Source organism: Centroberyx gerrardi, chromosome 23 (genome assembly GCF_048128805.1).
Source record: "Centroberyx gerrardi isolate f3 chromosome 23, fCenGer3.hap1.cur.20231027, whole genome shotgun sequence".
Classification (NCBI taxonomy): Eukaryota; Metazoa; Chordata; class Actinopteri; order Beryciformes; family Berycidae; genus Centroberyx; species Centroberyx gerrardi.
Window position 1 is genome coordinate 17484597 of NC_136019.1, and position 13035 is coordinate 17497631.

Genomic DNA, 13035 nt, shown 5'->3' on the forward strand with positions numbered 1-13035 from the left:
TTATTACTACTACCACCACCACCACCACTACTACTACTACTACTACTAATAATAATAATAATAATAATAATAATAATAATGGTAATAACAGCAACAACAACATATGCACATAAAACAACTTTTATTGGCGCAATGAAAAAAAAAACCTGGACGTTTTGGCCTTTGGCTTGGCATGCTTGACATAATTTGGCCCTTGGGGAAAACTAATTGGGGAACCCTGTACTAACGTATACCAAATAGAAGTGTTCTGTTGAACCTTGTTTTATGTTATAAATAATTAAAAACAATTGATCACAAAAAAAAGTGTCTGTAGTCGATGAAATTTAGTGTTATTCTATTTCAGTGAATGATATTAACTATATCATTATAACATTATCATAACAATTAACAATGAAAAAATTACTAATATAACACTGAATTATGACATTCTTTCTTCAGATGCCTCTCACAGATATGATGCTTTTCAGCCCACCTCAATCCAGAAAGCAAGGCTTGAAGACAATGTGACAATAAGGTCCAATACAAATTTAAACCCTGTAATCATACAAAACCATAATGAAATGTTTTTTGCTTCATTGTTAACCAACTGATCTGATCCACTCAGCAGCCAATCAGGTATTCTTCAAGATAAATATGATGAACCAATCAGACACTTGACATCGCATGATGTAGAAGATGTTGCTCTTGGTGAATCTGGCAAGTCTGCTGTCGCTTCAATAAGTCAGAATTGCTGAGGAGAAGCAGAACAAAATGATGGAGCTAGGAGCAGAGAAGATGATGGTGCATCTTCTAAAACTTGTCCTGCTCTGTAATCTGTGTGAGTAACAAATTCCCACTTGGGAACGTGGGATTTTTTCATGAGAGTCTACACACACATATGGGTGATTATATGATTTAGGCTTTACGCTTGTCTGTTTGTTTCAGGTGTGGCACAGTTCAGTGACATCTCTCAGCCTGTTTCTTTCCAAACTGTGGACCTGGGAGAACCAGTTATTATTGAATGTCAGATAAACAGTGCTATAAGAAGTAGGGTATGGTACAAATTAACTACTGGGAGGAGACTGCAGCGTGTGGCAACAATACATATGACCCATAGTCACCGTTATTCAGTAAACTTTAATGGCATCAAAAATGATTTAAGCATATCTGCTACAATGTGGGAGGACATTGGCACATACTACTGTGGAGTGGTATATCTAAACTTCATCGAATTTGGACCAGGAACCTTTCTGATGCTAAAAGGTATTTTATCTGTACAATTTACCATTAAACTTGCATGCCAAGGTAAATTAACATGAATGTGAACTTCATGTCAGTGATCATAATTCATTTGGTTTCTTTCCCAAGGTCCAAAGATGAACAGTGACTCTGTTGTTCAGCAGCCAGTGTCTAAGTCAGTCCAGCCAGGAGACTCTGTAACTCTCAACTGTTCTGTTCACACTGGCAACTGTACAGGGGAATACACTAGTGTCTTTTGGCTGAAAAACTCACACAATTCTGGTCCAGAAATGATTTACTCCTCTGGAAATAAGAATGACAGCTGTGAGAAGACTGAGACTGGCTCTCAACAAACAAGCTGTGTCTACAACCTTCCCAAGAAGAACCTCAGCTCTGCCGATGCTGGAACCTACTACTGCGTTGTGGCTTCATGTGGGGAGATCCTGTTTGGAAATGGGACCGAGCTTAATATTAAAAGTAAGAGCTAAAGCTAAGAGTTAAAGCAAAAGATAAGTGAAGGGTTTTATTCCAAGATGCTATATGTTGATTTTGAGGGGTGAAATTTGAAAATGCATAATTTGATAATTAAAAGAATACAGTTGACATTCTCTATAATGCCAGCATTTTCTGAGCAAAGGTCTTAAGATAGCTAATAACTTAAATGATACGTACACAGGACATTTTCCAGTGTTAATAAGTGTAGATTTTTCAGTAACAATTGTGTGCAAGGAGTGTTGAGTCGAGAGATGTTCGTCCACTAATACAGCTGATAGGGTTCTGGTCTGTTAAATTAACTATGATGGTGTGGACTTATATAAAAACTAGCAGCGTTCATTTTTACATGGGTTAAATTAACACCAATGATTTTGCTCTGCATCTCAAAAGTTTTATATAATGGTTTCTGGGACACCAGAACCAAAGATGGATAGCACACTTGCAGTTTTTGTTATTCAGAAGCTAAATGAAAACTGTTCTTTCTCTTTGCTGTGAAGGAAACTCACCACTTGACCTGAGTCCAACTGTTGTTGCACTGGCTTTGTCAAACATCGTTCTTGGGATGGTAATACTTCTACTTGTATGGGCACTTTGCAAGAGTCGAAGCAAAGATCCCACAGGTATTACAAATTATGCATTATAATCATGACCTGTACATCTGTATCAGAAGAATGACTTATTCTCTTATATTCTGTAACAAATGGCACTGATAGTAGTTATCTTTGACTCTTCAGAGAAAACTGATGGATCTCCTGAAGGCAATCAGGTAATACAATTCATTTTCTTTTATTACCAACAATTGATTTATACTCCAAATTCAACACCGACGTTGCAACATGTAAACTTTGCATGGCTTGTCTGTCTGTTTTCCACTAGACCTTTCTGTCTCAAACTGTCAGAACAAGTCTCTAATACTTACTATCTTCCTCAGACTAGTGATGCAGTTCACTATGCAGCAGTGAATTTGGCTCCCAGAAGCTCCTCCTCCAGGCCAGCCACAGTGAAACACAGTAGAGACACTGTATTGTATTCTGAGGTCAGGCACCGTCAACAGGACTGAGAGCTTTAGTCCTGGACAGGTGGAGATATGAGGGAATGAATATCAAATGCATATCTCTTGTTGACTCTGTTACATAAAGGTTAAAATATGACCACGGACCTCTCTATCATGTTCTTTGTGAAAGTGCCACTGAGGCTTAGCACTACTTCAGTGTAATTAAAGCTGTAGTAGGCAACTTCGCACCCTTGCAGCTCCAAATGGCAGCGAGAGGTAATCGTTTGACTTTTTAGGACTTCAGTACCCAGAGAGGATGTACCGACACTGATGTTTAGGAGACAATTTGTAATTTGTTCTCAAGTTTAAATTCATTATCATTCGTCTGGGGATGGGACACTTTTCTCTATTGCAGCTCGACTTTGTGATTTAGGCTGATACGATGGGTGTATTTCTACATAATAATCTTGCCTAGTGCAGATTTAATATAAGCTATTTAATAGCAGGAAAAAAGTAATTCATAATAATAATACTACAAGGAAATGGCTCACTTTTCTATAGTGTGGTATTCTTAAATCCTTACATTAATGAAGATGCCTAAAATGTTACATTCAACATTGTTGTATGATTTCCCCATATCAAAAGAAAGTCTTTGCATTTTGTCCTCAATAAAGTATTTATTGAATAATGTCAGTGTCAGTGTATTTACAAGACATTACAATGTCTTCAATGTCAATCAATTGTATGAGTCAAAGTCACAAAGTAGAGTGCAAAGTAATACAACCAAACAACACAATTTTATAACTCTATGTTATAACTTCGTAATTACTCTTCTGTGTAATTGCTGTTTCTGTTTTATTTCAGCTGTTATAAAAAACAGTGAGTAAGCCTGCACCCAGAATTGAACTTTTTGAACTTAACCTGGACATTGCATACTACAAACTAGACACTGCATGGGTATGAAGTGTTCCTGGGTGAGATCCATCTCTGAACCAGTAGACACTGTGTTCTCCATCACTGGTCCCAGTTTGTACGGACTCACCGACTGCTCCACAATCTCATTGAGGTTTAATATTGCTAATATTTTTTACCTGTATTGAATGGTGACATTGTCCTTTATGTGCTGAATAAGTTCCATGGCACTGAAATCAATTCAAAATGGTCATAAAACAAAAAATATTTTTTTAAATATAGTAAATCTCTGTAGGCTTTATCTTTATAGAGACACAAAGTTTTAATCTGACAGCAGCACAGAAAAGTTTCTGTGACAATTATTTGGAGTTGACAAGTGCTGATTGGGGAGTTTGTCCACTCATAGAGCGGATATGGCTCTGGGGCTGGTGTTGAAAACTATCTAAAGTGTTCGATTAACTCTGATGGGTATGGACTTAGATAAACACTAGCATACTGTCGATTTTTACACTTTCAGTTAAATTAACACTGGAGATTTTGCTGCAAGTGATAAGAAACTTCTACGATCACATGATAATATTCAAATTTAGGCCTATAGCATCACCTGATGAAAATATTTTCTCACTCACATCCACATGTACATTGTTTCTCCATTTGCTTTATTCTCACATTACTTCCCATTGTTGCTTCATTCTTATCAGGGCCAAGATGCAGACAATCTCCATTATGCTGCTCTAAGTCTGATCAGGAAGAGCAGACTAAGGCAAAGGGACAGCACAGAGTGTCAGTAGAGTGTCTGAGTAGAAATGAGTAGAGCACAACTATCCTTCCATTCACCTGCTTCAACTAGTAATGTTTGTTTACTCATCATGGAGCTACTGGTGGCTAAATTATTATGATGGGCCATGAAACAGAAAGAGCAGAATTTACAACACAAACTAACAATTCACAAGACCAAATGTGCAGTGTAAAATTATGGTAAAGGCATACTGAGTAGGCTTTTCCGGTTGTGGCTTGTAAACACAACGGTCAAAGTTGATCTGTCCTCTCTAGCTCAACAAGAAGAAGACATGCGCCGTCTGAATGTGGTTGCCAGAATGGTACAAAACAGTAAAAAAAAGTACAAAAAACGAGTACAGTGAGGCAAAACGCCAAGCAGACGAGGCTTGTTCCATTTGCATTTATCAATACACAGGATATGATGTTAATATCCCTTGTGCCATAACCCATGGTGAGCATTCATATGGAGGCCCAATTCAGAGTTTAACAGAATGATACACTACCATACCAATGAGTACCATAGAAAACATCAGGCTGCACCGTCATAAATCTACAGTACCATAAGATAGGCAGCAACATTCACCAGCTACCTACTCTAGTTTTAGGGTGAGTGTAGGCAAATCATTGGGATTATCAAGTGGGCACCTTCCATCACTGTTTCATTGAATTAGGCCCACGACACCTCAAGAAGGCTCAACAGTGTATTCCAGCATCCCAGAAACACCCCCCCTTTGCCCTTTGTCGCTGTCACCTGCACCTTGTTATCAACAACACTATTTTACATCACACACTACCATCGATATATTTCCATTCAGAACATTAAGTTACTCGCTACATCTAAACCCTACCAAGTCACATATACTATGAAGTTTGCATCCTACACTGCCCAAGCAGAGAGCAGATACCCGACCAACAGTCAATGTCAACCAATCAGCAGTCTGCATATCCACACTGTATCTGCTTAGGTAGGGTGATCACATTTTCAAACCCCCAAACCGGGACCCTTAAGTGTACCGCACATTCATGCACGCGCACATGTATGCGCTTATGCACGCACCATAGGTGTTTTCATCAGAATGGGGGACAATTATTTCAGCGCTTAGCACACCTAGTGACTGCACCTTTCAACACCATGGACAGCGCCTCAGCAAACGAAAAATGATGTTTTGTCTCCAAAAATCCACCAAAACATAGTTTATTTGAAAACTGTATAATAACACTAGTAAACACAAAACACAAGGATTGCACTGGTGTAATATAACATATTTTTTGGTTGTCAGATACCTTTCAGCTCTGGTTGTGTTTCACCAGATGGTTGCAAAGGTCCCCTCCTGAGCTGCCAGTTTCAGATCACTGTCACCGGCGTTTGCCCCGCTGAAGTAGGTCACAACGGTGCTACTACTTGCTTGTAGCCACCGCTTATGTTTGGCCATCTTAATATGATCTTTTATGTCGGCATTTCCACCATGCGCGACCGAAAATGTACTCTTGCAGTGTGTGCAGAACGCAGCATTTTCGTTGCCGGCTACTTCACGAAGAAAAGAGTAAGCCTTCTGGAGGTCTTTAGAAAAGAGCGACTTTCTCTTCGGCATGACAGCTAACCGTTAGCGTACTGACAGATTCTGTCAGACAGAGCCACAAGCGTCATAGGCTAGCAACAGCCTTGACAACGACACATTGATTGATTGACACACATACAGACAAATCAGTGTTGAATTCAGACGTGCATTGTTTATGTTTTTTGATTGGGTTAGGTAATAATGAGCGGGACAGAACATGATAAACGTCTATGTAAGTGCTGAAAACAAGTATAATACTATTATTATTATTTTAATTGTGGTGAAAACCGGGACAATTTGGTAGTGAATGTTGAAAACCGGGACATTTTAGAGTTTTACAGATATTTGTCGGGACTCGGGACACCCATCTTGAAACCGGGACAATCCCGGACAAACCGGGACATCTGGTCACCGTATGCTTAGGCAAAGCTAAGTCTGACTGGCCCTGCTGGCTTGTTTGGCAGCTTCTCATTGAGTGCCAGGGCCCACTCAGCTGTCCAGCCACCTTCAATGTTTATATAAGTCACACGATTAATCAGAGGCCCCATTTGTGCAGGCTTTAGGTATGGTTGCTACCAACTTCATCTGCAAACAACTTCTAGCACAAGGCTACCTTAACATTCTACTAGACACTTAGGCCCCATTTATGCGGGTTCTAAGTCGTAATGCCAAACAAGTTCTGACTCACTATGTTCACTCATGTTGCCAAGCTAATGCTAACACAAGGCAGACCCAAACATGCTAGCAATCTGATGCTAGCACCTGGCTAACCCAAGAATGCTACCAAGCTACTGCTAACACAAGACTGACACAAGCATTCTACCAAGCGAATGCTAACGCATAGGCCGACACAAGCATGCTACAAAGCTAGTGCTAACACAAGGCTGACACAGGCATTCTACCAAGCTAATGCTAACACAAAGGCCTACACAAGCATGCTACAAAGCTAGTGCTAACACAAGGCTGACACAGGCATTCTACCAAGCTAATGCTAACACAAAGGCCTACACAAGTATGCTACAAAGCTAGTGCTAACACAAGGCCTACACAAACATGCTACCAAGCTATTGCTAACACAAGACTAACTCAACCATGCTACCAAGCTATTGCTAACACAAGACTAATTCAAGCATGCTAAACTACTGCTAGCACAGGGCTAGCTCAGGTAAGCCATCTACCTCAGCTACTTTGTGCACTAGTTAGCATGTTTCCTTCTCATCCACAGCCACTCACTGGCACCCATGGCTGCTTCTGACATAGTCTTAACTGCCTGCTTTAAACTCTGTCCACGGATGCCTAATTCACCAATAAGTGCTAACATTGATCTGCCTACAAATCCTCTGCAACCCACCTCAACAACAACAAACAAAATGGCTTCACTGCTGATCTTTTCTCCCTCTGTGACAAACTTAATCTTAGTACTCTCTTTCCTATCAGGCAATGAATTTATCTCTAGTCGCTTACTCTCAATTGCTGCTGCTAAGCACCTGAGCCCTTGATTATGTCTCCAGGTGTATCTTCCCTGAGAACTTGTTTTACAACCTGATAATATATAGCTGATTATCAATATGCGTTCTTGTGCGTTCTTGTGTCCTCCGTGGCATGTTTTACGTAATATCTAACTGCCGAAGCATGATTCCAAATCAAAAGAATGACAGGACGGAGGACGGATAGAAACCCCAGAAGTTTCCTTGGCAACCTCAAAATATCAAGGATGCATCAGGTGGTGACTTGACCGACAAGAACAAATTGAAAGCCCCAAGATTCATTGTGACAACGGCGAGCAGCACTGTAGTCTACAGTACAGAGCCAGTTAACAGCTGAGAAAATTAACAGCTGTGTGTCTTAATTAATCACGCACACGATGTGAAGCACACAGTCCATCTCAAATTGCAAGGAAGCTTCTCTGTGCTTACTTTCATGAGAAGAACGTTCTCCCCAAGGACACAAGTATCGACTTGGCGTTCTTGCTTTTGTTAATCAGCCTATGCCTCAGTGTAGCTATACCTGAACACAATGGGCAGGCAGGATCCTCACCTACCCATTGGCTAAGATTTTGGGGACAGGGTAATACAAGAATGAGAATTAATGCGGTTGGCTTTCACCCGTCGGCGAGTATTGAGTTGGACTGTTTTCATGTTTGCAGTAGTTGCCTATCAAGTAAGTTCTGAGTGTGTGCCAAAGCTACAAGCAATAGTATCTCCTTCCATACAGTATTTGATTGGATCCTTACATAGGCAAAGCATGCTCATAACAATAAGACAAGGGTCTATTAATACCTTCCTCTAACTAGAAATGTAAGCACAGGTTGCACTTTTCAAACTAGCCAAGTCTCAGCCTTTAACTTGTGTTCTCACGCCTGTGGTGAAGGTGGTGTGAACTACAGTGAGCGAGTTTCCATTGCTGGAAACTGAAGTCCTTGCAGAGCTTTTACACAGGAAGACTGACCTGTAGCCTCAAGCCCACAGCGTCTTGCAGTTCAACTAGCCTGGTGTCATGAAATTTTGTGAAATAAGCATGATGTCTTCAAATGCAAACAACATGTTCTGTACACAAAGAGTGAGACAAATACATTTCCCCACCAGGAAAGGATTACTTGGAGGAGACACGACTAGAAACAGGAAGTAGTTTGACATGAAATACTGAAAGTAAGGGTGTGGAAGTCTGGGAGGTGGATGCGCAGATACATTTACCTTCACCTCCAACGACCCAAGTTCAGTTCCCAAATCATGTAAATAAGTACTCTGGTGTGAGTAAAGGTTTCATTTTCAGCTTAAATTTTTATTAATTATCCATGACCAAAAACTTACCCTAACCTTAAAGGAATAGTTCACCCAAAATTAAAATTCAGTCATTATCTACTCACTTACTTCCGGGGATCTCCAGGACAGTTGTATGGACTAACAAACATTACCCGATTTTCTACTGGCATGGGGGTGAGTAGATAATGACTGAATTTTCATTTTTGGGTGAACTATTCCTTTAATTAAATTGCTTTTGTTGCCTAACATTAACCAAAGTTTCAGTTTCACAACACGCCATCTGTGTTTCAGAGTTTGTGCTTATTTCATGAAATTTTGTGACTGCAATCATCAGTCACAGTGAACAGGACATAACATCCATCAATGAAACCATTATAGCATCCAAAACCATTACTTTCGTGACATAACATAATATCTACTCTACCTAAAGAAACCACAAAGAACTCATCAGGTCACTTGTAGTAATAATACTACTACTACTACTACTAATAATAATAATAATAATAATAATAATTAATTATTTGTATAACACTGTTAACATCAGTTTACAAAGTGCTTTAAAAATCAAATAAAAGCAAATGTCATTCTCTTAAAATGAAAAGATAAGAATACTACAGAAGCCATGAAAGGCAAGGTGAAATGTGTTTTTTATCTCGTTAATCTTATTCGGATGAGTTAGTAAGTTGTTCAGACGAAGGCTTATGCCAGTAAGTTGTTCGAAAGACTTAGCACTGGCATGGAGTAAGCTTTCCATAACCTAAAACAGATGCATGAAACAGCCCAACTACCTTTCATTTCCTGATGGAAACTTAAGGTTTGACCAAAATCTAAGACTGGCATAATCTAAAGGTCCGTTATATTCTTGCCTCACTATACCATCTCTAACACTGTGCAAATCTAATTTATGAGGGATATCTGAAGCCAGCATATGAAGCCATATTTATTGAAACGGGGGCTCACACCAGCGCAAAATAGCCTAGCCATATCCAAGCTGCAGGCTGACATGAAATAACCACATCCACATCTTCCCTTGGTAAGAGCAGGCACAATTAAAACAACCCATTGCGCATATGGCATAATAACACAGGCTGATGGAAAGCATGGGAGTGCAGATACATGGGGTACTGAAAGTTTCACCAAAATCTAAACTCTTGCATTAATAAAACAGTTCCTTATGAGTCCCAATTTACCAGCATTCACTATACATATCTAACTCGCAGAAATCTGATGTCTGATCTTAAATGGAGACACAAGGAACACCGGATCACACCAGTGCAAAACAGAAAAACTGACATCAAATAATCATAACAAAAATGTCCATTAAAAGTTGAACTCCCAAAATGTCTAAAACTACCTGTGGTCTCAATTTGATCTAACTCTCCCAGTATAGAGAGCAGGCACAATTCTAACAACTGTCGGGATATCTGTACCTCACAGAGCACCAACCGACCAGCCTCACTCTGGCAACTGTGCTATCGAGGCTATAAGCTTGACAAAGAAAAAGTGCATTTACAAGCAAATTCAAGAATACTTACATAGCCTAGTCTTCAAATGCCATGATTTTTTTCTTTGGAAGATTAAAATTGATCATCAAAACCTTTAAGCTTTTCATTGACTGTAAAAATGTAACTTTTCACAACATCACAGGTTTCAGTCTTAGTTCTCTGGATTCTAGCTTTGGAAGAGTCATTCATGTTCTCAAGTATGGAGTGAACTACATAAAATCGTATGAACAGTGTGTGAATTTAGTGTGTATTTTCTGATCAAATACTGACTACATGCTACCAAATGATCTTTTCCATCGCTGTATCCCCAGTTTGCTTGACAGGTATTGAGCAAATCATCATAATTAACCTGTTACTACTAGTTGGACAGATAATATTATGCCTGCATGCCTGTTCTGGTCTGCATAACTGTGAAAGCTGTACATATTGGGCTGCCTTGCTGGCGATCAGAGCATAACTGGACTCCGCTGTAACTTATAAAAATGTTTATGTATGCTGGTGATTTCTGTTTCACTGATTTTAAAGCTAATGTTAGGATGGGTAGTCATTTTGTGGTTCAGATACCTCTTTCCACGTGTCTCTCTTCAAGGACCAGAATTAACAATGTAGGGGGCTATGACCATGTGTTCAATGTTGCCTAAAAAGGACATTCAATGTCAGTTCTGGTAGACCAATCAAACACAGTCTTGTCTCTGAAGAGTGGAGTATGTACAGAGATTCTCTCCATTCAACACAGAAATTGTGACACGATGGCACCTCCGAAGTTTGATTTTTTTCTGACATGTCTATTCTTGGGGATGATAGGTGAGTTGTGCCTTTTTTGACTGCATTTTGTATCCTTTAGACTATAAATTCAATCTTCAAATGATTGCTTCTATTTTTTAATGTATTCTGCAATACAATATGTACATTACAATTTACTTCTGATCATGGTATAAAATTAATTGTGCATTTGCTTCTCTATTTTTACTTAAGCTCATATGACAACTCTGAAACAATCCTCATCTGTACATCAGGAGAGTGGTCTTGTATCAGTTAATGTTGGAGACAATGTGACTTTGCGATGCTTCTGTGAAGGTGATTTTTCACCAAAGTTTCACTGGTATAAGCAAACACTGGGACAGAGACCACGGCTCATGTCTACCTTCTACAAGTATGATAAAAATGGCAGTTTTCATGATGAATTCAAGGACAATCCACGCTTCATACTGGACACTGAAAATGGTAAGAATCACTTGACGATCTCAGATTTGCGCCTTTCAGACTCAGCAACTTATTTCTGCGCTAGCAGCTATCCCTTTAAGTTTGAATTTGCGGAGGGAGCTATTCTCAATGTAAAGGGTTCGGGTTCCAACATCCAAGTTTTCATCCATCAGCCAGCGTCTGAGACCATCCAGCCAGGAGACTCTGTGACTCTGAACTGTACAGTACACACTGGGACCTGTGACGGAGAACACAGTGTTTACTGGTTCAGAAGCTCAGGAGAATCTCATCCAGCAATCATTTACACCCATGGAGTCAGGAATGATCAGTGTGAGAGGAAACCCAAGACCCAAACACAGACCTGTGTCTACAACTTCCCAATGAAGAGCCTGAATCTTTCTGATGCTGGGACCTACTACTGTGCTGTGGTCTCATGTGGGGAGATACTGTTTGGAAATGGGACCAAGATGGACATTGAAAGTAAGTCACATTTTAGCAGAGGCTGTCTCATTTCACAAATAGTTGTGATTACTCCCTCACCAAACTTCAGATTAACATTAACAGAAAAAAACACTTTACAATGTGTCCTAATGTCTGGATCTCTGCAGATGGGGTGGATTCTCTTGTCTTAGTGTATCTCTTGAGTGTGGCAGTGGCATTCACCACCGTCCTTGTTGTTATCCTGGCTTTCTCGGTGTACAAGATGAACAAGATAAATTGTTGCCAATGCACAGGTAATTCATATTCTTTGTATTTGATAGGATATATTAACTGTACATGGCATTTCAGTAAGAGGGCTTTTCATTCTGTCTACTTTTTCATAACCAGATTCTCAACCAAGAAATTCAGTTGCTTCTACTCCGAATGCAGAAGTGAGTCTTTTCTATTTACATCAACTGTTGTATTAATGTACCAAGATATTTTCAAAGCACCGCAATAAAGTGTTTCTGTGGGCTTCTGTTGTATTTCTCTCATGTGTTACATTATTATTGCGACTAACTGATTTATTTTTTACCAGGCCCAAGATGCAGACAACCTCCATTACGCTGCTTTAAGTGAAAACAAATCCAAAAGATCAAGAAGACAGAGGGACAACACCAAGACTGAATGTGTGTACTCCAGCATAAGGCAGTAGAGCTGGGCATGTTTCATCTGTACTTTGAATGATCAGGCTTTGCTTCTGTGTTACTAATTTTATTAGTTCCTCTCTATAAAGGTAATGTAGACTTTCCTGAAATAGGAACAGTTTTGTCAAAGTGATTTCATCTAAATATGATGACTGTAAAGCCTTGCCTTGCAATAAACTGAGAAAGCTTATGTCAGGGCTTCTTTGAAGTGATTTCTGATGTGAAAGGTGCAATGATTTCCACTATCACTATACCTGAAGGTTACAATGTGCAGAGAAGAACTACATTCACACTTCTGTGGTGTGAGTAACCAGCCAAACGGCTGGCTATGGCCAGCACCCTCGTCTACTGTCAGGTACTGCCAGGTAAAAGCAGTACAGGTGCCAGAAGGTGGGGAAAGGCAGCCACACACACACAGCTGTACTAAGCATGACCCACAGACTCAAAGGAGACATATTCAGCCACGCACACACTCATACA

General features: G+C 39.8%; 2 protein-coding genes across 2 annotated transcripts; both read left to right on the plus strand.

The window, feature by feature from the left end:
* Positions 1-753: 753 nt before the first annotated feature.
* LOC139927800 (signal-regulatory protein beta-2-like) lies at positions 754-3041 on the plus strand. The gene is made up of 6 exons (XM_071920082.2): positions 754-817; positions 925-1242; positions 1348-1695; positions 2211-2333; positions 2448-2479; positions 2645-3041. Exons 1-6 carry the CDS (start codon positions 754-756, stop codon positions 2771-2773), a joined length of 1014 nt encoding a protein of 337 aa, XP_071776183.2. The 3' UTR covers positions 2774-3041.
* A 7898-nt stretch (positions 3042-10939) lies between these two features.
* On the plus strand, positions 10940-12733 carry LOC139927798 (uncharacterized). Its single transcript, XM_071920079.2, has 5 exons — positions 10940-11029; positions 11201-11908; positions 12037-12162; positions 12257-12300; positions 12447-12733. The coding sequence occupies exons 1-5, from the start codon at positions 10975-10977 to the stop codon at positions 12561-12563; spliced, it is 1050 nt and encodes a 349-aa protein (XP_071776180.2). The 5' UTR covers positions 10940-10974; the 3' UTR covers positions 12564-12733.
* Positions 12734-13035: the final 302 nt, after the last annotated feature.